This window comes from Fundulus heteroclitus, unplaced genomic scaffold (assembly GCF_011125445.2).
Source record: "Fundulus heteroclitus isolate FHET01 unplaced genomic scaffold, MU-UCD_Fhet_4.1 scaffold_153, whole genome shotgun sequence".
Taxonomy (NCBI): Eukaryota; Metazoa; Chordata; class Actinopteri; order Cyprinodontiformes; family Fundulidae; genus Fundulus; species Fundulus heteroclitus.
In genome coordinates this window covers 386,179-413,968 of record NW_023396565.1, presented here as the reverse complement: position 1 = coordinate 413,968, position 27,790 = coordinate 386,179, and the positions used below count along the sequence as shown (strand labels likewise).

General features: G+C 43.6%; 2 protein-coding genes across 2 annotated transcripts in view; both read left to right on the top strand.

Annotated features, from left to right (window-relative positions):
- Positions 1–3,236: 3,236 nt before the first annotated feature.
- Positions 3,237–27,790, top strand: part of LOC105924423 (ladderlectin) — a 34,247-nt gene continuing 9,693 nt past the window's right edge. The window contains exon 1 of the mRNA XM_036129286.1: positions 3,237–5,472. The gene's annotated coding sequence lies outside the window, so the exon portion shown is untranslated. The remainder of the gene's footprint in view (positions 5,473–27,790) is intronic.
- On the top strand, positions 5,565–14,189 carry LOC105922793 (ladderlectin). Its single transcript, XM_036129291.1, has 6 exons — positions 5,565–5,653; positions 5,737–5,766; positions 13,064–13,170; positions 13,256–13,390; positions 13,475–13,586; positions 13,850–14,189. Exons 1-6 carry the CDS (start codon positions 5,632–5,634, stop codon positions 13,915–13,917), a joined length of 474 nt encoding a protein of 157 aa, XP_035985184.1. The 5' UTR covers positions 5,565–5,631; the 3' UTR covers positions 13,918–14,189.

Genomic DNA, 27,790 nt, shown 5'->3' with positions numbered 1-27,790 from the left:
AGTTTGAAAATGTCAATGAGCGTGCCATCGTTCAAAAATAAAAACACTTTCCTAGTTGACATAGCATCGAACAATAACAGTTAGAATGTTTGTTGAATAGGTCTGGTAATCCTTGGTCACCCCCGCAAGATAATGACTGAAATAAATGCCATTAGTTCCGGGAGATCCATGAACCAATCCAGCTGCTCCGTGTGACGTGCATGTTGAGTAGTCCATTCTCGAATGCTACGAAGCATGTCAAGAGTGAAAAAACAGAGGAAGCTCTAAAGGCGACTCCGGATACTTCGTCTGGCCTTAGCGCTTGGCTCTCCATCTGTGGCGTACGGTTCTATTGGAGTGAAATGGAGATGTCTCCCCACTTGTTCTTCACGCCACAGTGTGCCATCTTTCGCGGTCTCTGACGGCTCACTCCCCAAACAAGCTCTCTTTTTTGGTAGAGGGAGAGTCTCCTCATCTGCAATATAAACAATTTCAAATTAACTTTTTGTTCGGTTCTAAATAAAAAAAATAGTCAGGAAAATAAAATAGGTAGGTTGAGAAATCTAACCTGAAGACGGCTCAGAGTCCGAATCCGGTTGAAGGTCTATATCTTCTCCATCTGAATCACAAGGGCTGGCACTGCTCAGAATCAGCTCCAATGCCTCCTGAGCGGTGAACCTCTTCTGCATTTTGTTTCTTGTGAACTAAATAGATGAAGCAGTCACCTATTTATCCTCCACAGCACAAAATGGTGCATGCAAATTTGCATGTGCAAAGTCTCCCAGATCTCTTTTGCTACACCTTTTGCATGATTTTTGAGGTGGATCAACACAATTAATTTGGTTAGTTTTGTACTGTAGAGCTGCCTCCATCATAGATCGCACCCACCCCCAACATGGACTATTCACACGTACCTTCTGGCCTGACAGTACAGAAGTGTGGAATGATTTTGTGAGTTCGGCTCTCCCCCACCCCCCCTGCTGATTCCTCAGGCAATGGCCCTATTTACAACTGAACAAGGGTTGCTAATTTGAGCCACCAGAGTCGTCAGTTTGGACTCAGGGTCTTTTGACCCTCTTTTGGGACTTCAGGGGGGAGGTCGAAAACCCTGGTAATGCTAGTGTTAATAAAAAAAACTAATTTGGGCAATGCTACACCTCTGCTGCATCCGAGCCGCTGATCCATGCTGCTGGCTTTGCAACTCAAAAAAGAGGCCACATATACCCCGTTTACACTACCCCTTTTTAACCGTGCCGAGACTAGTCCGAGCTCGGCATGAATCGGTTTAACAAGGGTAGTGTAAATGGGGCTATTTTGTCAGAAACTCAGATTGTAGCTCATGTGAATGTCCCTCTGTCACTTATTAGGGCCTTTCTGATTACCCGGTGTTATGACCTGGCTCTTGGACCATAACAAATACAAGGAAAGCCATGCTTCCCTATGATTTGATGATTTATTTACAAAAATCATAACTGGTTGGACAGGAGAGGGAAAGAGAAAAGTAGGCAGCAGAAAGGGAGAAAGAATGAGCTGAGCTCCTCCGAGCTGGTCTGGTCTGAGGTTGATTGTCTGGAGCTGGGCTTAGGTGGAGCTTGGCTTGGCCCTCCAGGTGAGGAAGATTGGTGCTCCGTAAACTGAACCTGGCATTGTGGCTGTTGGGGGGTTTCCTTGGGGCCGTCTCTCCTCTTCTCTTGGGTGGGGGAGGCAGATTTTCTTTGTTGGCCCCTCTTGGGCACCTTTACTCTCAGGGTACCTTTGGGCATCTGGGGTTTAGGCTCCCCTGGCGTCTAGCTCGGTGCTAATGAGGGGGGGGGGGGTCTTTGGCCCTTCACAACCACTATTGAGCATTTTTCTTATGGATAAACGTTACAGAAACAAGCACACTCTCACAAACACCTACAGTGGCTTGAATCCAGGTGCTCGCAGACTCACTTCCATAAAGAAAACACGTTATTATCTTCAGCTGTCACTTTATACATGTCGTATTAATTAATACTGTACGTACTTGATGTACAGTATTGATAGTGATGGTATTAAGGCATTACTTGACTGTATCTCTAACAGTTTATCAGCTGGTTGTGCTGTTCTTTTTACATCTCTCTTTGCAGGTTAATAAGCACACTGAGAATGTATCGTTCTCTCCCTTTTTTCTCCTCTTTCGCTTTCACCTTTTCTCCTTTTTTTCTTCTCTTCTACCTACTTGTTTTAGTGTCCATATAATATGAAATATACCCTGCATTAATTATAATAAAGCTTAATGCATGTATCCATCAAGCGCAGCAATGAGCCGAATGAAGTAAGGCTCCGCTTGTGAAAGTAAAAGCCATTGGGTTCTTTTTGGCATTAAGACAACAATTCTTATTGCCACATTGCCGGACAGGGCACTATTAAAAAAAAAGATCTGCCTCCCATTCCTCTTTACTTGTTAGGTTAGGTGAAACAAGTTGCTTTAAGATGATTTTATTGATTTATTTATTGAATTAGATGGAACAGAAAACATATCCAAACTATACTTGTCAGATTTTTAGTTGCTATGAATTAAAGAAAATACGTCTAGTTTTATTTTATCTACTGCACTATTATGCACCACTGTGTGTGTTACACAAAATCCCAATGCAATAAAGCCAGTGGCTGCAACATACTAAAGTATAAATAAGTTCAAGGGACATGAACAGCTTTATAAGTCCCTCCAGAAGACTGCAGCAGAAACTATGACAGCAAGAGAGCAGGTAAAATGTGAAAATATAAATATTCTATTAGTAAAGTTTGCACTAAAGGCTCAGCTGTTTTGTTTGCCACCAGATGAAACAAGATCTGTGTTCAACTATATAGTATGCTGAGTAATGCACAGGAAGCATATAGCATTAGAGGAACTTAAAACCAACATCATACTTTTTTACTTACAACCATCAAAAGCTGCCTTTTTTCAAGATGGTCCCAGTCTGGCCCTTCTAAGAAAATTTCAAAACAAACACACAAAAAAAAAAAAAACAACAACACAAAGAACTATACTGGGAAAAAAAAAAAAGAACTACACTGTGTGCCTTTGAGCTTGTTGGGTAACTTTTTGGCTTATTAATTACTGAATATTAAGTATTGCACAATGCACATGCAACACTTCTCCTTACTTCATTGTTTCCTATTTCATATCAAATAAAACATTTCCATTTAACAAGGGTACACAACTGGACAATGGTAAGATATAAGACAAGACTTTTTTACCAAATGTACAACAGAGGAATTAGAAATGCTTGTGCTGAAAGATAGCTCATGTGTGGAAGGGAACACAGCCACAATTTAATGTAAATCCTTTCATGCAAAATATAAATGATTAAGTTGTGCATATGTTATTTTTAGGAACAGCTACCATTATTGTAAAAGGTTAAAAGCAGCATATCTTGTCAGTAATGAAACTTTTTTTTTCTGGAAGCTCTTATTTTAAGTCGAGAACCCCTCCATGATTCACTTTTACCTGGAACGACAATAAAAGCAGACTAACATTGTTCTATTTTTTGTCTTTTGAAAAAAAAAAACTTGGCTTTAGTTCAGCCATAACATAAAAAACGTATACAAGTTATACATTTGCATTCTTAAGGACAAATAAAATAATCTGTAATGTTTCCAAGGCTGCCCAAACACATCTAAATATGTCAAATAAATGATAATAAATAGACCCAGAATGCAAAGTCTGCATTTTCATCCACTGCTCTTTTCACATGGCATGTTCTTCGTTTAATTTGAGAATCCAAGATAACAGTCTGCATAAAAGCTGATGTGTTGATCTTTAATCAAACCTGATGCGTCCAGGCTGATTCTGAGCTTAAAGCAAGAAACTGATTCAGTAAGTCTGCAGCAGATCCTCTTTATTAATAATTTCCTGCTGTCAGAACTGTTCTGATGAACCCGGACACAACCACACACCGCGTATAGTTTTAAGAGTTTTATTGAAGGAGGTCAGTTATGGAGGATAAGAACGCACCAGAGTCTTGACTGAGCAGGAACAGAAGGATGTAGACGGCAGGAGCTGGAGAGTGACCGCAGTTGAGCCTTGGGGCGGAACCCAAGGCTGCAGATGAGCTTCGGGATGGGACCCGAGCAGAACTTGGAGCGGGATCCAAGGGCGCTAAGGAAGGAGTGCGATCAGGAGAGGACAGCTGGGTGAGCAGGGAGTAACAGCAGGAACAGCAGCACAGCAGGTGGAGTTCTTGAGGTGCTGGAGTAGCACCAAAACCAGCAGCACAGCAATGTGGTGACTTGGAGCGCTGAAATAGCAGGAGAGCCGGCAGCACAACAGAGTGAGTTCTTGGAGCGTAGGGACCCTCCTATTTTTTGGGTTATCCGTTTAATTTTGAATTTACAGTTTATCTTTACAGCAGCTGATCATTCTCTTGCTAACATAATCTTCTGTCTTCTCTAAAGTTGCAAATTGTGGCATAATTTGGATATGAGTGAGTTGGAGGCAAGAGAAAAAAAAAAAATGTAACCGCGGATGTTACGGTCCAAGTCCAGCGCTACTTTTCAGAGCCCAAAATCAGCAGAATGGCAAATTCACTCAAGTGCTGGGAGAGGCAAAAACTACTTTACCCAAGTTTACAGAAACTGGTGTTTGTGTTTCTGTGCACACTAGGTTCTTTAGTGCCCTGTGAATGGGTATTTTCAAAGACTGGACAAGTACTGTCAAAAAAAAGGAATCAATTGAAACCAAAAACTATTGAAAACCTTTTATTTACCAATAAAAACAAATAAATATTTTGCACAACATTGTCTAAGCTGCACAAGCACATCCAGTACTCTGTTTGTAGTTCCTAAAACACTTTCACTGTCTGTGTACTTAAACCCATGCTTTTTCACTAAAGTGACAGAAAAACAATACACACCCTTTTCTTTGGGTGTGTACATACTCTTCTTAGAATAATTACGCACAGAACATGTTCAACAAATATTTTTATATATATGTGATAATCATTAGATAAATTAATATTTATTAATTATTAATGACAATCTCAATTGGTTCAATGCCTCATCTCACCATCTCTAAAAGGTTTAATTTCTAGGAAAATTAATTTCAGCAAAAAGTCTCAGAGAATTCAGAGGGCTTGACTCTACCACATGCATTGACAATCAGGGGATGAATGGCTCTGCTGCAGCTCTTTAAATCCTCAGCAAACAAACACAAAACAGCCCTGCCTCCCAGCAGAGATCCTCTATTGAAAACAGTGCTCACACAAACACACTCAGACCAGGACCATGACAACTTACTGCAAGTTTCATAAGCATCACAGGTGCAACAGATGTAGGTTTTGGTTTTTGCTGAGTTATGACAGAAGTTATGAACCAGATCTGATCAAGGACTGTAACTACGCATTATTGCTTTGTGTCATTTCCCCATTTTGTGGGTGATAGCATATTTAGAAGCTCTATAAGTAGCCTGTGATTCCGTGCTGAAGGCAAGAAGTTGCTGACTGATTCAGGAAACATATCATTCTGCATCAGGTTGGCTGATAAAATTTCTTCTTATCTTTTTTACTCCATTATGAGATTGAATGTTCTTAACATGTTTGCTTTATTTTGACTTGATTTCAGTTTTCAGATCTGCATCATCTCATCACCTCATCATGAAGCTGCTGGCTGTGTGTCCTAGTTTTCTCTGTGATGGCTCAGACCAGAGCTGACCGTGAGCATTTCTTAAGTACTCAGCTTTTGCAACGTGACTAAGACACCCACAGTCTCACTAACTCCTGTTTATAATGTCCACAGCTATCCAAGATGATGGTTCCACTGATCAAGGTAAGTGGGTCTGTTTTTTGTCATTGTTTTATGCCTCAGTGTGAGGGTTAAGAACCCTATTTAATCCTTAATAAATAGGCCATTTATGTCTCCTTGCAGAATCAAAACATAAATTCTATTAAACAAAAAAGTCTACTGGATAATTTTATTAATCCAGTAGACTTAGAACAAAAAGTACTCTCTGATTCTTGCGAATTACATTCTAACTACTATATATCTCTGGGTTATTTTTTTGTGATTGTGACCAAAGCTTTCACCCCTGTTAAAAGCTCGTAGTTAGCAGTCCAGCATATCACCGTCAGCGAGTTCTTTGCTTTAATCGAGAGACAATTTTAAACAAAGTAAATCAAATTGTCTGATTAATGATTGTGACAAACTGGGCATTTAAACATACAGCTGTTGCACTGGTACTATACCAAGTTATGTTTTTAATGCATTTAATTTTGTGTCATCTTGATGTAATAACCTGTCACAAAATGACATGGCGGTTGTATTCAAACAGCAATTTCCCTCTGGGATTATTAAAGTATTTCTGATTCTGAAAATAAGGGTGCAGGATTTCTGCTCACGTCTGCCCCCTCTGTCGACAAATAATAAAAAAATAACACTAGTTGTCATGGTGCAGCTTTGTCTGCTGCACCATGCACATTTCAGGGCCCTTTTCACCCTCCATACACCTCTGTCTCCTCTCCACCTCAGTAATCATCTACACCTGTCAGCCACTAATCAAGCCAGAACTCAGCACACCTGTCATCCTCCCTATTTAAGCTCCCTTCAGTTAGCTCATCCCTGTCGGTTCGTACTGTTAACTTCTGTTCATTCTGCTCGTTGCTACTCACCTGTTCTTGTCCAGCCCGAGTTCCCTTCATCTCCGCCTGCCTGCTGTGATTCTGGTCCTGCTCTCTCACTGGTCCTACAAGTATTCACCCTGTTGTGCTACTAATCCTGCTGTGGTTCTGGCTCCGAGTCTTCACTCTGCCGTGCTGCTGGTCTTGCTACTTCCGTGCTTTGGCTCCATCCTGCTTGCCAGTTCCTGTCGTCTCCATTGTCCAGCTCCAGCCATTAACAGCCTCCTGCTCCAGCCTGGTCAAGACTCTGGCTCTCATACTGCACAATTCATCATCTTCAATAAACTCACAAAACTGAGCTCTATGTGTATGGTTGTGTTCGGGTTCATCTAAAAACATGACACTAGTGTCATGTGAGAAGAGCAAAATATATTGTCACCGTTAACTTTTGTTTAGGGGTAACATCCTCTGAGTTAAAAAAAAGTTAGAAATATTTTTTTGTTAAATAATATTCATGATTCGTCATTTTTTAGTTGGTCAATAACTGAGTGGCCTGGCCCGCTGGCCCTGTCTTCCCCGCTCAGTGATCTCAAAGGTTCAGATCATTCTTTATAACAAACAGTCCATGCCTTCATGCGCTGGCTCGCTCGGTTCTCTGCCAGATTGAAACAGATTGCAGTTGCAAGAAATGAAAGACAGACACCCCTGCTTTCATTCCCTGAGGAGGCTGCTGCTTTCTGTCACAGCAGCGCTGTAACCAGTGACTTTTCAGACCTCTGCTCCATCGATTTTTTTTTTTTTTCTGCTTTATGGGCAACTTCACCGTGAAAGCACCATTTGTTCTCCAGTTACGTGAGGGAGCCGTGATTGCCTTTCCACTTCTCACAGACAGCGGCCTTGTCCTGCGTGTACACCCCGCTATGACTGCAGGCGGGTAAAAGCTTCATAGCGGGGTTTGCAGCCAGAACCAGGCAGCAGCAGCTGTCTGTAAGACTGAAGTGGAAAGAGAATCATGGCTCCACTGAGTCACCAATAACACAGAAAAAAAATACAAGCATGCCAGTGAATGAACGCTCCCTGGCCTGCCACCTTACTGTGGTGGAGGGGTTTGAGTGTCCCAATGATCCTAGGAGCTATGCTGTCAGGGGCTTTAAGCCCCTAGTAGGGTCACCCAAGGCAGACAGGTCCTAGGTGAGGGACCAGACAAGGTGCAGCCCAAAAAGCCCCTTATGATGAGCACAATTATTGGATCTCGTGTTCCCTCGCCCGGACGCGGGTCACCGGGGTCCCACCCTGGAGCCAGGCCTGGAGGTGGGGCACGTTGGCGAGCGTCTGGTGGCCGGGCTTTTGCCCATGGAGCCCGGCCGGGCTCAGCCCAAAGAGGCGACATAGGTCCCCCTTCCGATGAGCTCACCACCTGTCGGAGGGGCAAAAGAGGTCGGGTGCGTTGTGCAACGGGTAGCAGTAGAGGGCGGGGACCTTGGCTGCAGAAGCTGGCTCTTGGGACATGGAATGAACGCTAATGTAGTTGGTTAAAAACAGTGGCGGCGCCAACCGATTTTGCCGGGGCTTCAGCCCTGAATGTTTTTTTTTTTTTTTTTTTTTTCTTCCCAGTGTCCTGTCTAGCACTATGGCAATAGAAATTGATATCTCAATGCCAGATGGAGCTCGACAGATTTTGCTTTTACAAGTGGAGCAAACAGCTTTCGCCATAGTGCTCCACTTGATTTATGCTTGTAAATAGCTTTATTATGATTCCTGCAAGGAGAATTTCAAATTATATGGACATGACAATGGGAGAGTAAAGGAAGAACAAAAAGTGAAAGAAAAGAAAAAAAAAAGAGTAGAGGTGAAAGAAAGAGGAGATAAAAGGAAGAGAATGATAAAATGTCCTCTGTCTGCTCCATAACCTGGAAAGAGACACAAAAAGAACAGCACAACCAACAGACATAAAGCAACAGATACACTCGAATAACACCTAGATGCCATTGCTAAATCATATATATTATTATGTAAGCTGACATGTGTAATGTGATATTTGAAAAAAGAAAGTGACACAACATAAATAAATAAATAAATAAATTATAAGATTACTGTATATAAGTGAACACTTAATACCTGGGACCCAGCACCAGTGGGAGATGTGAAAGTGCAGTAGTTTAGGTGAAGATTATCCAGAAATAGCTTGATAGTGATTGTGGAGAACCAAAGACCCACCTTCCCCGAGCACAGAGGCAGGCGTCAGGGGACCCGTAGCCCCGGATTACCAAAGGGGTCCCTAAAGCAGGTCGCCCAGGAGGGGCCGACACAGGATATCTGCAACCCCCCCCCCCCCCCAAGGAAGGAGCAGAGACGACCCCGAGGAAATCCCCCAGCCACCGCAATGCCGACGCCCTCAAGAGCCGCGGAGACGAGCCCGTGGGCTCCGCCGGCAGCCAGCCCCGCTGAAGTGGTCCCGGCCATGGGCCCTGAGGGCCAGAGGCCCCAGGGGCGCCCCGCCCCCGCGACGAGGGCCCCGGCCGCCCCCCGGGGGGCCAGGCCCCGCGAAGAGGCCGCCAGGAGCGGGCCGGCGCATGCCCGGGAACCCGCCCCAAACCCGAAGCCAACTAATGCGCCAGGGGGCCAAGGCGCCCGCCAACGAAGTGGAGGAGGGCAGGACGTGGGGGGATGGGCTCCGCACCTATCGGAGACTTGAGATGTTCTTGGGAGAGGGAGCGGACCACACCCATACCTGAAAAGAAAAAAAAAAGAAAAAAAAAAAAAAACTCATTCACCCCATCCCTCCCTTGTGCCCCACTCGCCACACACAGAAAAAAAAAAAAAAAAAAAAAAAAGACGCTCTACACACATTCCCACATAACACTCACATCCAACACTGACCAAAGGGGGGGGGGGGGTCACCCCAAATCGACTAACGACTGCTTGTGCCCGACCCCCGGCCCCGGCCCCCGACCAGACGCCCCCCGGACCGGGCCCCCCCAAGAGGGCGGGCCATCACGACCCGCACGAGCCACCCGGCCAGAGCCCCCCCCTCCCCCTAAATACCTAATAAACCCACTCCCTCCCCCCACCTCCCCCACCTTACCCTTGCCATCCCTGCCCCCCGTCCCCTGGGGGGAGCGGAGGCATCAGCCCCAGACCTGGTAGGCCGCTGACTGCACACCGCAGCCCCCCGCCAAGACCCCGGACACAGTGGCCCGCACCTCCTCCAGGCCCCAGACTCCTTGCCTCCATCGGAGAACGGGGGAGTGCAGAAGACCCCGACCCTCCCTACGCCTGCTCAAATGTTGTGTTGTTGCATGTTGTTCTCAAGTGCGTTTAAAAACTGGGAGCGCCGAAGGGGATGCACGGCACAGCCCACCCCCCTTTCGGAAGGTAGCTGTTGCCAGCGCACCCCTTCCGTGTGACTGCCCAGAACCCTCAATGTCTAAGTGGGAGAGGAGGTGAAGGGAGCCGTCCGAGGTGAGGCCCACACAACATAAGCCCCCTCCCAGACGTCTTCCCCCCACCCCCCCCCCTACCATGGCCTATATGAGTGTGTGATGTGAAAAATGTTTTAAGTGAAAGTGTCTAAGATGCAAAATAAAATTGGGGAGAGGGGCGTCACCAGAAAGTGGCAACCACCAGTAACGCCCCCTCCCTCATGACCTACATGTGTGGCGGCGTGATGGAGCAGGCAGAGGGAGGAGTCCGGGGATGGGGAGCAAATGACTGGGAAGCCAACCCAGGGAGCCAGCTCCCCTACTGACTCCAATAGGCACCCCCGCTCCCCGAAAGCCCCACCTAGAGAAGGGGGCCTCGCCAGCGGCACCACCGTAGCCCGGGGGCCAGGGAGAGGCCGCAGGGCCCGCCAGCCAACCACCCACCAGGACCAACACCTAAGCCCCCCCCTGCCCACCCACCAAGCCTACTTAAACTAAATAAATAAATAAATAAATAAATAAATAAATAAATAAATAATAACAATAATAATAATAATAATAATAATAATAATAATAATAATAATAATAATAATAAGAGGGGGGGACCCTGGCCAGCCGGCCCGCACGAGCCACCCCAACCCCACCCCCCAGGTGAAACCCGCACCGGAAGACGACACGGACCAGGACCGGGACAGGGGGCCGGACACAAGCCCACCAGAACGTCAACCCCCCCCAACTCCCCCCCCCCCCCCCCCCCCGTGGATTTAATCCCTCCCCAACATTAACGTTCAAACAACTCACCATACATTCGACAGTAGACATCCAGGCTGGGTAGATCCCTAGCCCTGAATGTTTTGAGTAAAGCCCCGAATGTAATGGCTGTCACCACGCCCGCCGACGGTGGGGACAAACAGGTCAGTTGTCCTGGGCCCAGGACGGGGGGGGGGGGGGGGGGGGGGGGCTAAAACTGACACTCTCTGACTGACCATTAAAATCAGTGTCAGTCAGCGCGCAGCAGCTTCACCAACATCTCCGCGTCTGTGCCATGGCACTCTGCCGCTCCCCCTCCCCTCTCCTACATGGCTCAGCAGTGCCAGCCAATCAGCACGCAGGCTCTGCCTGGCCCGCCCAATCAGCTCTCTGGTGTCTCTCACAAACAACCGCGCGGCTGCTGCTCAGACGGAGAGAGACCACAAGAGCGGAGAAACATGAAGAGGGAAAGTAGCGCCGCGAGAGAGAGAGAGAGTATGTGTTTGTGCATAATGTTTGTCATGATGCAGCCTGAAGGCTGCTTTCTGGACATTTCTCGCCCCTTCCCCAGTGCAGCCCTGATTGGGAACACCTGACAGGACTGCAATCAACCACGGACTCATTCCACCTGCTCACTCCACTGTATAACTCACCACAGTTTGTCCATGGTTACCGGTTCATTGCCAGTCTCATGAACATCATGCCTGTCCCGTTCCCGCTTGTCTCCTGGTCCTGTTCCTGTCTGCTTCAGTCTGTTCCTGTCTGCCAGTTCCTGCACCTCTACAACTCCGTCTGGTAAAATGACTCTGGCCTCATCATCCACAACCCGCTGTCTCAATAAACTCTGGAAACCAGCTCTGTGTGTGTGTTTGCTGTGTCCGGGTTCATCCAAGACAAATCATGACAGAACGAACCGGTCAAAGGATGAACCCAGTCACACACAGAGCTTGGTGCAGGAGCTGGGAGGATTTTGGATTCGTCTTCGCTTTAGCCCCAGATCTCCGTGGGTGCCTTCGCCTCTGGTTTGTCTCGCCGGGATCGTAGTCTACGATGCCCCGCTTCTTGGTTCGTCTCGCCTGGGTCACTGTGTTGCGACGTTTGCCTCTGGTTTGTCTCTCAAAGTTTCTGGCGCTCTCAAGGTTTTTGCGCTTAGAGAGGGTCCTGCGCTCATGGGTTCCGACGCCTTCCCCCCGTCCCCTTGGTTCCTGCGCCAACAAGGGATCCTGCGCTCCTGAATTTTTGTTGTTGTGATGTCGGGCATAATTGCTGCCCCCATACACAGTGATCGAGACAACAATTTATGCTTTTATTTTCTTATTGATTAATACTAAATTCATTAAATCACCACAAACGTATTGGTTTTAGGTTTAGCTAATGATCCACTGTTTTTTCCTTGTTGACCGGACTTTTGATCGCTTTACCCGATGGGGCACCATATTTTGTTTTTGTTTTGCTTTTCTAGACTTATCCTAGTCATGTTGTACTTGCTTACTGAATGTCGTGTGTGTAACTTGCGTAAAAACGTGACGTAAGTCGTGCTGCCCGGCTCTGGTGCTGCCTGGAACCGATAAGAGAATCGTTAGGCGAGCTGCCGAATGGTGCCATGGAATTGGAACACACGGAACCGGTTCTGAACAGGAACCAGTTTTTGATTCCCATCCCTACTGATGGGAAGTAGTGGTTGAGTGACAGGAGGGCTGGGAGATGTAATGATGGCGGGGGGCCCGAACAGCACCACTGCGGCGGCAGGCAGGAGGAGCAGCTGGAAGAATCAGAGTGTGATAGACGAACCAGATGAATCCAGGAAGGGGGTTCTCACGCCTGGCTTGGTAATACTAAGTGAGTATGAGTGGAGATGCCAGAGCTAAATCTGAGCGGGCTGGGATTCAGATGACTGGTCCTCAGTGCACAGAGCCAATACTGGTGAGTAAATCCAAACACGACAAACTGGAGAAGACAGGGGACAGGATTAGTCCAAAAACAGGGTTTCCAAAAACTCACAGGTACGAAGCACAGGAGACAGATCTGTGGCCTAGGCATACCACGACGGGGTAACACTCCGACACGGTGTCTTCCAGCTGTCAGTGCAAACCTTTTAAGCCAGAGACGAGGGTTCCCAAAGGCGCCACAGGTGTGGGCCACGCCCAACTGTCAATTGCAGCCACCTGTGAAGCAGAGTTAGAGAGTACGGAAAACAGAGAACCCTGACATGAATGGGAAAGGAAATAAATAATGTTTAACTTCAAAACTTGTGCAACATACGCAATGCACCTTTCATATAAGACTAATGACATATAAAATGTCTTTACCTGAGACTCTCCATCTGTTTGTCATCAGAAGAAGTTGACTTGGTTCAGAGATCTTCTTGTCCTCCTGGCTGGTCTCCAATCAAGCATCGCTGCTTTCACTATGTTTCCAAACCCATGACCTGGGCTAGAGCCGAGGTGATTTCTATCAATATTGTGCTTTCCTTTTAATTTCACTCTCTCCTGTTTCAAAGTAATTTGCCACATCATGCTGTGTTTGTAGATACACTGTCTGTCCATGGGGGCAAACCTTGCATCAGTTCATGACATGAAAGAGTACCATCAGGTTCAGTCTCTGATAACTATGGCGACTTACAAGTTTGGAAGAACATGGATTGGAGGCACTAATGCACAGGAGGTATTTTAAACAGTAAAGTTTATTTATTAAGTACTTTGGGAAACATTGGATGAAACGTGCCATCTACTGAATTCTTTCTTTCAGACGAGAGTTTGGTTGTGGAGCGATGGGAGCCCTCTGCACTATAAAAACTGGTGTCGAAGACAGCCTGATAACAGTTGGGGCAGGCAGCACTGTTTGCAGATGAACTATTCTGGTAAAAAAAATATCACACATGATTGTGTTTTCTTAAACAGAGAGACTCATAGGTGATACACTGGTTTACTCAGTAAGTAAGCGTTTTAGCTGCTATACACATACATTTAATGGATTAAAGGTAGGAGTTTATGTTGATTATTTTTATTTTTTTAAGGGGGGGGGGATCAAATGTTTTAGAATTTCAACCTCTCCCATAATTATGATACTGTGGACGAGGGTTTTTGTTCTGTGATGTTGACTGATTTGTTCTCTTGCTCAAAGGTGAAAAGTGCTGGGATGACCAGAGATGTTCTGTCCGTCTTCCTTCTGTCTGCGCCAAGGAAATCTAATGAGTTCGATGTTCACAAAGATGCAGGATCCAGAGGAGGATTGGTGTTTTTGTTAACCTGCCTTTTTGAAGCCTCAGATGTCCTAAAACTCATTTCTGCTTCTTTCCTTCACATAATTTCTCTTTATTGCAACCTGGCAAAAGGAAGCCACAAATAAACAGTGGGTGGATTTTCGCTCTTTAAATGGAGCTGTATGTGTTATAAAGAAATTATGATTTAAGCTAAACTTTCTTGTTTTCTTACGCTTTTCAAAAATAAACATTTGAAGCATAGGAACAAGATTTTGTGTGTTTTTTTTACCTGCCTTTGATTTAGGAATGTTCACCTTCTGTATTATTTCAGCTTTGGACTTCAATCTAAAGTTCAGTCTACCCAGTTTCTCGCTATTCTCTTTCACCAGTACACTCTCCATTTGTTTAAAATATGTTTAATATTACTGTGTTTGCAGAATTTATAGTCATATGTATAAATTTCACGGGTAATCACCACTGACTTGACCTATGCCTATCGACTCTTTCAGTGACAAAATATCAGGGACTTAATTTCAGTTAATATTTACTGTGTTGCACATATGAACATTAGTTTATATATGTTTGATTTAATTTAGTGTTTTCTCTTAAAACTTCACTAGGATCTCAAGTTTCCACCATGTTTTACATTTGTGGAGAATGTAAACAGACAAACTTGCATTAGTGGGTTCCATCTGTCTTTAGCATTTTGTAATGCTTGTAATAATAACCTAATATAGATAACATACAAAAATAGGGGATGCAATTATTTTAAATGTTTCTGATATGATATTATTTTCAGTGACACAGTTCTCAAAATAAACTGGCAGTTATATTAGAAAAAAACATTTTCCAATGTTTCCACGTGTTCATACAGTGTTTGTATCATTCTTCCTGCTTCCCAGCTCTGGGTCAAGTTCAGATCCCTAAAACTAAACACTTGTTTCAGTTCTGCCTCTTTCTTCAGCTGTGTGCTGGTGCTTTTAGGGAACCTCCTTAGATATTCTGTCTTCCTCTCCCTAATTTTCCTGAAAAAAAAAACAAGTCTGATAGTTGTCTCCATGTCAGGATGACCTACAATTAAGAACATTATAGTTAGAAGTTAAAATTCAGATTTTTGTTTAACTGAGCTTTTCTTTCTGTAGCTCCAGCTGGAAATGGGAGAAATCCAGTAGGTTAATGACCCTTTCACCTCATCTTTGGACTGATTTATCATAATCTGCTTTGCTAAATAAAGAATTTAACATAATATTTCACTTATCTTTTCAAGGTGAGGTTATGTTTCCATATAATTATTAGATCGCTCTCGTGGAATAATTACCATCTGCAGCAGTGATCCATACAGATACTGCTTTCATTTTAAAAGCCCATTGGGCCTGATAAAATTAGATTTTAAAAATGTTTTTTGTCAAATGAAAAATCATTCACCTTAAGGATGTTGGTTTCTTATTCTTATATTAGATTAGATTAGATTTAACTTTATTGATATTACACAGGTACAGGTACAAGGCAACAAAATGCAGTTTAGGTCTAACCAGAAGTGCAATAGCAGCAAGTGCAGGAAAAGCAGTGATATGATTATGTATCTGGAAATAATATATTTGAACTGATAAGACGGCAGTGGGAAACCTTTAAAAGCCGCACATTTGACCAACGGGAAGTTAATGAAACCTCATCCGTTTCACTGTAGCTAACAACAGGCAACTAGCTCAATCCAAAAAAAGGTTAAAAAATAAAACAACTGGACTTGTAGTCAGAAGCTGAAGATGTTTTGCGTCCTGTCCAAAAATATTTCTCAATTAAAAATGGCTGGAGTAGTATGGAGTTCGCACTTTTATAGACATGCAGGCGAGGCCTCGTTAGAGCTTGGATTGATGTGAAGATTCAGATGGAACTGGTCGCCCCAACAATGGAGAGTTGTTAGGCTCCTCAATAGCCTGGCTCTAAGGAGGAATATTATCGTCACATGCATGGAGGTGTGAATTGGGCTGATACTCGGCAGGAATCAAACCCATTGCTGTGTTGCAAGTTTGTGAAAGTTGAAACCTGAGCCCTCCTCACCTGTTTAAAGTTTTTTTTTTACGTAAATGGCTTCCTAATAATATAATATAATATAATATAATATAATATAATATAATATAATATTCCTTCACCCTTCTCTCAAACCATCTGTCTTCATCAGTCCATCACTCCCTGGTTTATTTCTCATCCTGTCAGAGCGTCCATTTCTATTTTTGATTTATTTTTTATATTTCTCCGACAACAACTTGCCAACCAATCCATTTGTTGATTAAATGTAATAATGAGACAATCTGACCCAAACTGCTTAGATCTGTTGGAGTGAAGCAATAGAGTTGGTAAAAGAGGTGTTAAAAATTAGAAGGATAAGAAGCATTGAATACTAATCTTCAACCCAACGTAGCTATGGCCATATTTGGTGCCATAGATAATAGAGATATAACACTAAGGGAAGGCCATAGAAACATAATTGCTTTTACAACGCTGCTTGCACGTAGAAGAATTTTATTGCATTGGAAATCCAAAAATCCACCCAAGGTGTCTTTGTGGTTTAGTGAACTGACACAATTCATACAATTAGAGAAAATAAAATATACTCTAAGGGGATCCAAGGACAAATTTTTCTCTTTCTGGGGTCCGATATTGACACATTTAGATAAACGTAAAACTGTGCCCACTTAATCCTCTGGCAGTTATCCTGTGTTTGAATCTGTGATTTTGATTAAACCCATGTGTACCATGTTTTGTGAAGTGCACAGCCTTTTTAATTTTTTTTCTTCAATTTACTTTTTTTTTTTTATTTTTTTTTTATATATATATTTTTTTTTTTTTTTATATATATATATATATATATATATATATATATATATATATATATATATATATATATATTATTATTATTATTTATTTATTTATTTATTTATTTATTTTTTACTGCTCTTGTTTATTTTTGTATTACTTCAATTATCTACTCTTGCTGAAATATATAATGTATGACTGATGCTCAATAAAAAAAGTATAAAAAATAGAAGGATAAATGCAGAAACTGATGGGCAAACAAATATTAATTCATTTGACAGCCTTTTTTGCTTTTCAACAGCAGCAAATGACCAGACTTCAGGTTCCTGTTCTTCTGGCTGGTCTGAGTTTAATGGACGCTGCTTTCGCTACTTTCCTGTACCATTGACTTGGGCCTCAGCTCAGGTATATGCAGTTTATTCTTATGAGGATTTTCTTGCACACTTTGTCTGAGTTTCTTTTATCTCTGAACTCCTGCTGATGCCTTGATAACACCATCTCTCCATTTTACTCCACTGTAGAAAAACTGTGTGTCTATGCAGGCTAGTCTTGCATCAGTCCATAATATTGATGAGTATCATGAGATTCAAAGGCTGATAATGGCTACAAGTAAAGAGCACAAAAGAACATGGATCGGAGGCTCTGATGCACAAGAGGTTCTTTTACTTCTAGGACTTATTTGTTGAGTCTTTTGAGTGAAGTTCTGAATTAAATTATCCATCCATTCATCCATCCATCCATCCATTGTCTTCCGCTTATCCAGGGTCGGGTCACAGGAGTAGCAGCTTCAGTAGGGAGGCCCAGACATCCCTCTCCCCGGCCACTTGCAGCAGCTACTCCGGGGGAATCCCAAGGCGTTCCCAGACCAGCCGGGAGACATAGTCCCTCCAGCGTGTCCTGGGTCTCCCTCTAGGCCTCCTCCTGGTGGGACATGCCCGGAACACCTCACCAGGGAGGCATCCAGGAGGCATCCTAACCAGATGCCCGAGCAACCTCAACTGGCTCCTCTCGACGTGGAGGAGCAGCGGCTCTACTCTGAGTCCTCCCCGAATGACTGAGCTCTTCACCCTATCTCTAAGGGAGAGCCCAGACACACTACGGAGAAAACTCATTTCGACCGCTTGTATCCGGGATCTCGTTCTTTCGGTCATGACCCAAAGTTCATGACCATAGATGAGGGTAGGAACGTAGATCGATCAGTAAATCAAGAGCTTCGCCTTTTGGCTCAGCCCGCTTCACAGCAGACGCTGCACCAATCCGCCTGTCGATCTCCCGCTCCATATTCTCCTCATTCGTGAACAAGACCCCAAGATACTAAAACTCCTCCACAACGGGCAGCACATCCTCCCCAACCCGGAGGAGGGACTCTACCCTTTTCCGGTTAAGGACCATGGTCTCGGATTTGGAGGCACTGATTCTCATCGTGGCCACTTCGCACTTGGCTGCGAACCGCTCTAGTGAGAGCTGTATATCACGCCCTGATGAAGCCAATAGGACCACGTCATCCGCGAATCGCAGAGAAACAATCCTAAGGCCTCCAAAACAGATCCCCTCAACACCTTGGCTGCGCCTAGAAATTCTGTCCATAAAAGTTATGAACAGAATCGGTGAAAAAGGGCAACCTTGGCGGAGTCCAACTCTCACCGGAAACGAGTCCGACTTACTGCCGTCTATGCAGACCAGACTATGACACCAGTCATACAGAGACCTGACAGCCCTTATTGAAAGGACTGGTACTCCATACTCCCGGAGAACCCACCACAGGGTCCCTCGAGGGACATGGTTGAATGCCTTCTCCTGATCCACAAAGCACATGTAGACTGGTTGTGCAAACTCCCATGCCCCCTACAGGATCCTGCTGAGGGTGTAGAGCTTATCCAGTGTTCCACGGCCAGGACGAAAACCACACTGCTCTTCCTGAATCTGAGATTCGACTATCCGACAGACCCTCCTTACCAGTACCATGGAATGGACCTTACCAGGGAGGCTTAAGAATGCGATTCCTCTGTAGTTGGAACACACCCTCCGGTCCCTCTTTTTAAATAGGAGGACCACCACCCCAGTCTGGCAATCAAGGGGAACTGCCCCCGATATCCACGCAATACTGCAGAGCCTCGTTAACCAACACAGCCCCACAACATCCAGAGCCTTAAGGTACTCAAGGCGAATCTCATCCACCCCCGGGGCCTTGCCACCGAGGAGCTTTTTAACAACCTCGGCGACCTTAGCACCAGAGATGGGAGAACCCGACCCAGAGTCCTCAGGCTCTGCTTCTGCAATGGAAGACGTGTTGGTGGGATTAAGGAGGTCTTCTGATCACCGACGCACAACGTCCCGAGTCGAGGTCAGCAGCACACCACCCCCACTATAAACAGTGTTGGTACTGAACTGCTTCCCTCTCCCGAGACGCCGGATAGTGGACCAGAATGGCTCCGAAGCCGTAGGGAAGTCTTTCTCCATGGCTTCTCCTAACTCTTCCCATGCCCGAGTTTTTGCCTCGGCGACCAGCCGGGCTGCCTGCCTCTTCACCCGAGTGTCAAAGACATGCGGCTGAAGGTCAGATGAAACAACCACACAGTGGATCATTGAACTACGGCCTAGGGTATCCTGGTACCAAGAGCACATGTGGACACCCTTAGCTTGAACAAAGTGTTTGTGATGGACAATTCATGACGAGCACAGAAGTCCAACAACAGAACACCACTCGAGTTCAGATCAGGTGGGGCATTCCTCCCAACCACGCCCCTCCAGGTCCCACTGTCATTGCCCACGTAAGGGTTTAAGTCCCCCAGCAAAACAAGGGAGTCCCCAGAAGGGGCACTGTCCAGTACCCCCTCCGAGGACTCCAAAAACGGTGGGTATTCCGAACTGCTGTTTGGCGCATAAGCACAAACAACAGTCAGAACCTGTCCCCCCACACAAATGTGTAGGGAGGCCACCGTCTCGTTCACCGGGCTGAACCGCAACGTACAGGCACTGAGATGAGGGGCAACAAGTATGCCCATTCCAGCTCAGTGCCTCTCACCAAGGGCAACTTCAGAGTGGAAGAATGCCCAACCCCTCTCAAGGAGACTTGTTCCAGAGCAAGAGCCATGTGCAAATGTGAATCCGACTATCTTTAGTCAGAACCTTGCGCACTAGCTCAGGCTCCTTCCCCACCAGAGAGGTGACATTCCACGTCCCAAGAGCCAGCTTCCACAGCCGAGGATCGCAATGCCAAGGTCCCCGCCCTCTACTGCCACCCCTTGCACAATGCACCCGACCCCTTTGGCACCTCCAATAGGTGGTGAGCCCATTGGAAGGGGGACCCATGTCACCTCTTTGGGCTGAGCCCGGCCACCAGGCGCTCGCCAACGTGCCCCACCAGAGTGGGGCCCCAGTGACCCGCGTCCAGGTGAGGGAACACGATATCCATTTATGGTATTCATCATAAGGAGCTTTTCGGGCTGCTCTTTGTCTGGTCCCTCACCTCTCATCCCAGATGCATTCAGCACTGTTTCCAAATGAACGATAAAGGTAATTAATAAATTACATGTGTTTTTCGATAATTTCACTGACAAAATAGCAAAAGGTTGTTGATTGTTCATATATTCTTCACTATTCACAAATATGCATTTTTATCGCTGCATCATTAGTCTTGGATTTATACAAACTTTCATTTGATCAGTGTGCCTAAATTACATAGAAACCTAAGTTGAAAGAGTCAGGGTTTTATTGATGAGATATGTTTTTGACTTTCTGTTTTTTTTCACAGCTAAAAAAAGGTTGTGATGACTTACGGTGTAACGACGTTCAGCCATTTGTCTGCGCCAAGAAAATCTGCTCATGTGCACCCTGGGAGTCCGGATGTCAAAGATAAATATAGAGACAAAGTCACAGAAATTCCCAATCTAGCAGCAGGAAAGTTACCACTCTTGAAAATTGCTTTGAATTTTATGCTTAACTCTTAATCCAGCAATAACTCAAAGACCAAATGTACTAAAAAATATGAACATTAAAATAGGACAAAATTAATAATAGAATAGTATCTTTTATCTTCTTCAAAATTTGTTGTAAATTTTACGGATTTTATTTCGGTAAAATGTTACAATTTTGGTTGTCTTTAAATTTTTTCTACCACTGGGTGGCAAATTGAAGATTTCCACAATATACCTGTTGGCCTATACAACACCAAGATTTTGATATGTTGCTTCAATGCAGTTAAGTTGTGAATGAGTATAAAGGATCCAAAAGTTACTGAGAAAGAGTATTTGATTAACTTGGATCCAAATTGTAATTTGTGACAAAATGCTAAAATTTCATGTACACAGATTCAAACAAATTTACTGGTGTGGATCCAGATGTATAGCATTGTTTTAGATTTTTTGTGCCTTATATCCCAGTCTGTATTTTACTTGTCTGCTTGTTTTCAAAGACACATGGATATAGGGGGCTCTAACACAATAACTTACCGCATTACAGCTTAAAAGGGGACAAAATTTGCCTTTAAATCCTTCATTTTTCACATTTAAATCATTCAGTCTTAGTCTACATGGGGAACTGGAATGCTTTGGACTATGTTAATGTTACTTCCATCCCGTGTTGATCTTGCAGTAAATATCATACTTATTTCTCCTTTAAAGGCTCAAATGTGCATTGTAAATGTACCACTAGATGACAATGAAGTTTGTCTGTTTGTTTTTGCTTTTTGTCTATTATGTGTAAAGGTTTCACAATTCCTGTATTATGTATTAAAAAATTCTTAATTAATCAAGAATAATTTAATACAAATCTTTGACAAACCAAAGCACATGTAAAGTAGATGTAGTGGTTTAGGCCTGGCCCCCTGCACATAACCTGAGTGTGTATCCTGAAATGTTTTTCATGCACTTTATCAACACAGAATCTAAAATACTTCATGATTTAACCTCTCAGGTCTGTTAGAGATTATGAGATTACAGAGACTGAACTTCAAAGGTGGTTACCATTATAGCTAAACAGACTCTGGAAACACAAAGTTTGACATACTTGGATTGGAAAGAATGACTGTTTAGGGAAAAATGTGTCAGCAAGGAGATGTCTACATCATAGTATGATCTTCTCCACCAATGTGATAAACACAAAGCTGATATCATACTCTGCACGCCCCTGGATGGGTGTACACAATTGGTCCTATTTAATATCTGTGTGAGGAATGAACGAGGCTCTTTCTGGAGTACGGAAATCAGGCCGCTGCATTATTTGTGTATGAGAGTCCAGTACTGAAGCTGTAAACATCCCTCTGCCTTTTTTATTAAATATGGTCAAATATAGTTATGGTTTGAAGAGTAATTTTTTTGCTACAGAACTCTACTATAGAAACACAACATTATCAGATAAAAAAACCTGGGGAGTCCGCAAATAGGTTGGTTATTTACCAGTTCTTTAGCTATTTTATTTTCATGTTTAATTAACTTCCAAAGCCGACACACAATTTCTGTTTGAATATCCCGTCTTTAAAAAATTTCTCTACAAAGACTTAAACACAGAATCTAAGAAATGCTTCATTGAGCAGCTGATCATCTGCAGCAGTGGTTCCCAAACTTGTTTCTGAAGAGCCCCTCTTCCACCTCTGACTGAAAAGGAAGTGGTTTCAAAAGGTGACTTTACATTGGCTTACATGTCTGATGGTTTTATAGCTATTACTTTATTTTACCTGAAAAGACATCAAGTAAAAACTTTTTTAAGTACAAACTGGAGAATATGTTTTATGCTCTTGTCCTCTTTGTTTTTCAGTAAAACTGATTATAACTTGTAGAACTTTTATTTTTATTCAAACGTAGTTTATCTGATCTGATTTATAATTAACTATGTTTTATTTATGTATGCAAACTCATATGATTTCCGGAAAATGGATTATTTAGACTTTAGCTTCTACTGCTGCATGTTGTATAGTAAAAAAAAAAGACCACAGAGAAAAACACAACCAGAAAAACATATTTTAATGCTTGATGTTTAAACTAGCAAAGAACAAGAAAGGAGGGGTTAATCTACAAAAACTGTTTTACAATACATTAGATTATATCTTGAGTGTAACAAAATAAAAAGGGTATGGTTGATGTGTTGTGTTGCTTCATAGCTATAGAGAAAAGGGGATGTAAAAGAAGGAAGCTTCTTCATGTCTGAGGCTTAGCCTGACAAACGGTAGGTGGATCCTGCACTTGTCATCAGTCCAGCTTTTTTGTACTGCAAGTACGAAATATAGAAAACTGTTTTACACCAACAGAACCTGTGAGTAACATCAGTACTCAGACAGGATTTATATCAGAAAGTATTGCTTTCAGGTGCAATACTTTTTTTAAAGCAAATAAAACTTTAAAGCAACAATTTTTTTTTTTTATTATTTGCATGACATATGTAGGAAGCAACACCTCTAGTAGTTAATCTTCGTTTACGGAATAGAATATATTCACTTGAGAAATTAATTTGCATGCAATTCTGTTACTAACTAGCTTGAAAATGTCAATGAGCGTGCCATCAGTCCAAGACAAAAACACTTTCCTAGTTGACATAGCATCAAACAATAACAGTTTGAATGTTTGTTGAATAGGTTTTAATAAAAAAGACTAATTTGGGCAATGCTACACCTCTGCTGCATCCGAACCGCTTCTGCTGGCACTGCAGCTCAAAAAAGAGGCCACATTGTGTCAGAAACTCAGAGTGCCCAGAAAACTTCTCCAGATGGGTAAGATGATAAGCAAAGACAGGGCACAATGATGACTGAGCACAAACAAGCCTAACTGTAGCTCGTGTGAATGTCCCTCTGCTCTCTGTCTCTTATGAGGACCTTGGTGATGCTCATCAGAGTAAACCTCCACCTCCCTTTTTGCTGTATGAATATAATCAGCTTTAACTTACAATTAGCTCCTTCTGAGCTAGCATTCAGTTTTTACTGGTAACTTCAGCCTGGTTAATCCCACTTTCACCTGTTCTCTTTGCGGTACATGATGTCTCAGGCTCTAATGACATGCCGAATATAATTAAAGTAGCTCTGTTGGTCATATTTTAATTAATATTCATCATTCATGTGCTATTTTACTGAACGATGTGCATTCTCACTGCAGCAAGTGCATAACTTGGCAGGACATGCGCTGCTCCCCTCTCGCTTCCCTCCACTCAATGTTGCCTTGAGCCTTGTAGGGTTACCTAATGCTGCATTCAATGTTGTCGAACATAAGAAGTTTCACAATCATACCGCACGACATGCTGTTAACTGTAGCTTGAATTTAGAGCTGCAGGCGGTTGCCACCCTATGCCACCCCACTATATTTGTCCCTGCACAAGATAGCTTTCAACAAAGCCATTAGCATTTCTAACTACTCGGCCAAACATTTTTGTCTTATGTCTTATCATTGTCCATTTGTGTAGCCCCCATAAATGGAAATGTTTTATTTGAAATGAAAGAGGAACTTTTGAAATAGACAGAAATGTTGCATGTTCATTGTGCGAATGGCTATGTCAAAATATGCAATGCAATAATTAATAAGCGAAAGAGTTACCCAATAGTTCTCTGTGGTTTTGTTAGAACCCTTTTTGAAATGCTTTTAGCTGGGGTATCTTAAAAAAAGTACATTTTGATGGTTATAAGAAAAAAGTATGATGCCGGTTTTAAAGTTCCTCTAATCTTTAATTGCTACTACTACTACTAATACTCCTACTACTTCTATCCATCCATTCATTTTCTTACTCACTTTATCCCTCATGGGGTCGCGAGGTGCTGGTGCCTATCTCCAGCATTTCAATGGGCGACTACTACTACTACTACTACTACTACTACTACATTAATTATAGGGAACTTTAAAACAAATGCAGCTGCAACATGTAAAATCAAGAAACATTGCAAAGGGCATATAATAACAACAGTGAACAAAATCAGTAAAAATAAAAACAGAAGTAAAAAAATGAAAACAGAAAGTTTCAATTTTCAGAAAAGTTTTAAAACTGGACATTGAAGGTGTTATGATCGGTGTGGTGAAGAATCCGGAATTCAGCCAAACACAGTTGCAATGCTTTTAACTGTGATTTATTTGAGGGAAGGTGAGGAGAGGGAATCAAACGGGCAAACAGAACAGGATCAAGATGCTGGGAGCTCTTACCAGGTAGGGACCACAAACAGGGGATGCACACATGGAATAATAGGTGACGACCTGACAGGTAGCAGAGGACTGAGGGAGGTTTAAATAGGCGGATAGTCAGGTGAGCGGAAGTAAACTAATCAAGGACAGGTGGAAGTGATTAAGGGAGCAGACAGGACACTAGAAAATAAACCTAAGACAAAACAGAACAAACCAAGCACGGAACTAAAAACAGAGCAAAAACAGGGACCAGATAACTAACACAATAAAGGGGCTAAACTAGAATCCAAAAACAGAAATAAACCCAAAGGCGGAAAGAGCTACTTAACCAAATAATAAACATAAACCAGAACAGAACGTGACAGAAGGGGCACATGTGATCTGAATAGGGAGGTTATTCCATCAAATAACAGCAGCCACACTAAAAGCTCTGTCCCCTCTGATCTTCCTGTTGGACCTCAGCACCTCCAGGAGCAGCTGATCAGCTGACCTGAGGTATCGAGCAGGAGAGTAAGGATGAAGCAGCTCAGAGAGGTAAAACAGAGCTAAACCATATAAACCTTTAAAAACAAATAAAAATTATCTTAAAGTGAACTCTGTAATGGACAGAGTGTAATGGTTTTAATTTGATCGGTGACCTGGAAGCAACAAAACGGAGACAGTGAAATGGTTAAGGAGGATTATTGAGAAAGAGTAGAGGGAGGTGTTATGGAAGTGGGTGTGAAATCTGGCCAGCTGGGATGGTTCTGGTCACAGAGAAGAGGATGGTAAGTGAAGAACCGGAGGGAGTTAGTCTGGCTGTGGTGATCAGTGACAAGCAGAGGTGCAGTTCCATATCTGGAGGGATGGTCCATAACGAAGTTTGGACAGGCTGGATGGTGACTGAAGAACGGCAACAGAAGCGGAGGAGCTTTGTCCTACTGGAGTGCCAGGGAGGTTCGAGGGATTGAGTACTTACAGACGACCATGATGATGTTAACAGAGGAGAGACTTGGTAGAACTGGGCCAAAACCGGAATGGAACTAGAGAGGGAAAGAGGGAGGAATTAGTCAAGGAATTTTTCTGAAACGGAGCAAACAAGGAGAAAGGTTGTGGTCAGGTACCGCTCAGGTGAGCTAATGCTCTGAAGCCTTCCAACTGTCTTTAGCTGCCTAAGTACTCCTTCTGTCATAATCTCGGCACTAGTGCTGAGATTATGTGATTACCACCTGACACACCTGTGAAGATCCGCCCTGTTCTCATCAATGCTCTTCAGATTCACCTGTTTCACTATAGAAGCAGTCCTCAGACCAGACACTAGTGCCAGATTATTTCAAGCCTCCAGTGAGTCTAATCCAGCATTTTATGTCTGCCTACTTGCCTGTGATCTGACGCAGTTTTGTCTCCTGAGCCTGTCTGATCTCTGCTGGACCTGATTACCTGCCTGTTACCTGACTCTTTTTCTGTCTTCGGATTCTCTGAGCCTGCCTTGTCCTTGTCAGACCTGTTTTCCTGCCAGTTACCGGACCTGTATCTGTGCACTGACTCAGCCCTCAGATTCTGATTTGGACTGTTTGTGGATTTCTGATTAGCCGGTTCTGACTCTGGATGTGCTCTCAGATTACGGACTCTGGTTATCCCTTCGGTCATCCTGCATACCTCTGTCATTCTGGTTCTTACCCATTGACTAACTTTTTACGATTTCCCTTCTACCTGCAGCAGTTTTCCATAAAAAAATGTCTTTAAACTCTACCTGTCTTGATTGGTAGAATTCTGGGTCCTTTGGTTTTGTTCATGATACCATCTTGATATGTGAAGATGAGAAACACCTGCTAACACCTCCACTCCGCTGGCTGGCGCCTTGGCCTGGTGGTGCATTGGTAGTACTTGATGTCCGGGCTGGGTGCCCGGGCGGGGGCCTGGCCCTCCGTGGCTCAATCTGGGCCCCCAAGGGGCCTCGGTCCCGTGGAGTCCACGGGCTCACCGTGTGGCTCCTCGGGGCTCTGGGATTGTGGCTGTTGGGGGGTTTCCTTGGGGCCGTCTCTCCTCTTCCCTTGGGTGGGGGATTCAGATTTCCTGTGTTGGCCCCTCTTGGGCACCTTTACTCTGGGTGTCTCTTTGGGCATCTGGGGGTTTTGGTTCCCCTGGCGTCTGGCTCGGTGCTCTGGAGGAAGGGTGGTCTTTGGCTCTTCACAACCACTATTGAGCATTTTTCTTATGGATACACGTTACAGACACAAGCACACTCTCACAAACACCTACAGTTGCTTGGATCCAGGTGCTAACAGACTCACTTCCATAAGGAAAACCCGTTATTATCTTCAGCTGTCACTTGATACATGTCGTATTAATTAATACTGTACATACTTCAGTGCTGGTATCAAGGCATTACTTGATTGTATCTCTAACACTTGATCGCCTGCTTGTGCGGTTCTTTTTACATCTCTCTTTGCAGGTGAAGAAGCACATTGAGGATGTATCATTCTCTCCTTTTTCTCCTCTTTCTCGTTCACCTTTTCTCCTTTTTGTTTTTCTTTTTTTTCTCTTCTACCTACTTGTTTTAGTGTACATATAACATGAAATATTCCCTGCATTAATTATAATAAAGCTTCTTGCATGTATAAATCAAGTGGAGCAATGTGCCGAACGAAGTAAGGCTCCGCTTGTGAAAGTAAAATCCGTTGACTTCTTTTTGCCATATAAGACAACAATTCTTATTGCCACATTGCCGGACAGGGCACTATTAAAAAAAAAAGATCTGCCTCCCATTCCTCTTTACTTGTTAGGTGAAACAAGTTGCTTTAAGATGATTTTATTGATATATTTATTGCATTAGATGGAACTGAATACATATGCAAACTATACTTATCAGATTTTTAGTTGCTATAAATTGAAGAAAATACGTCTAGTTTTATTTTATCTACTGCACTATTATGCACCACTGTGTGTGTTACACAAAATCCCAATGCAATAAAG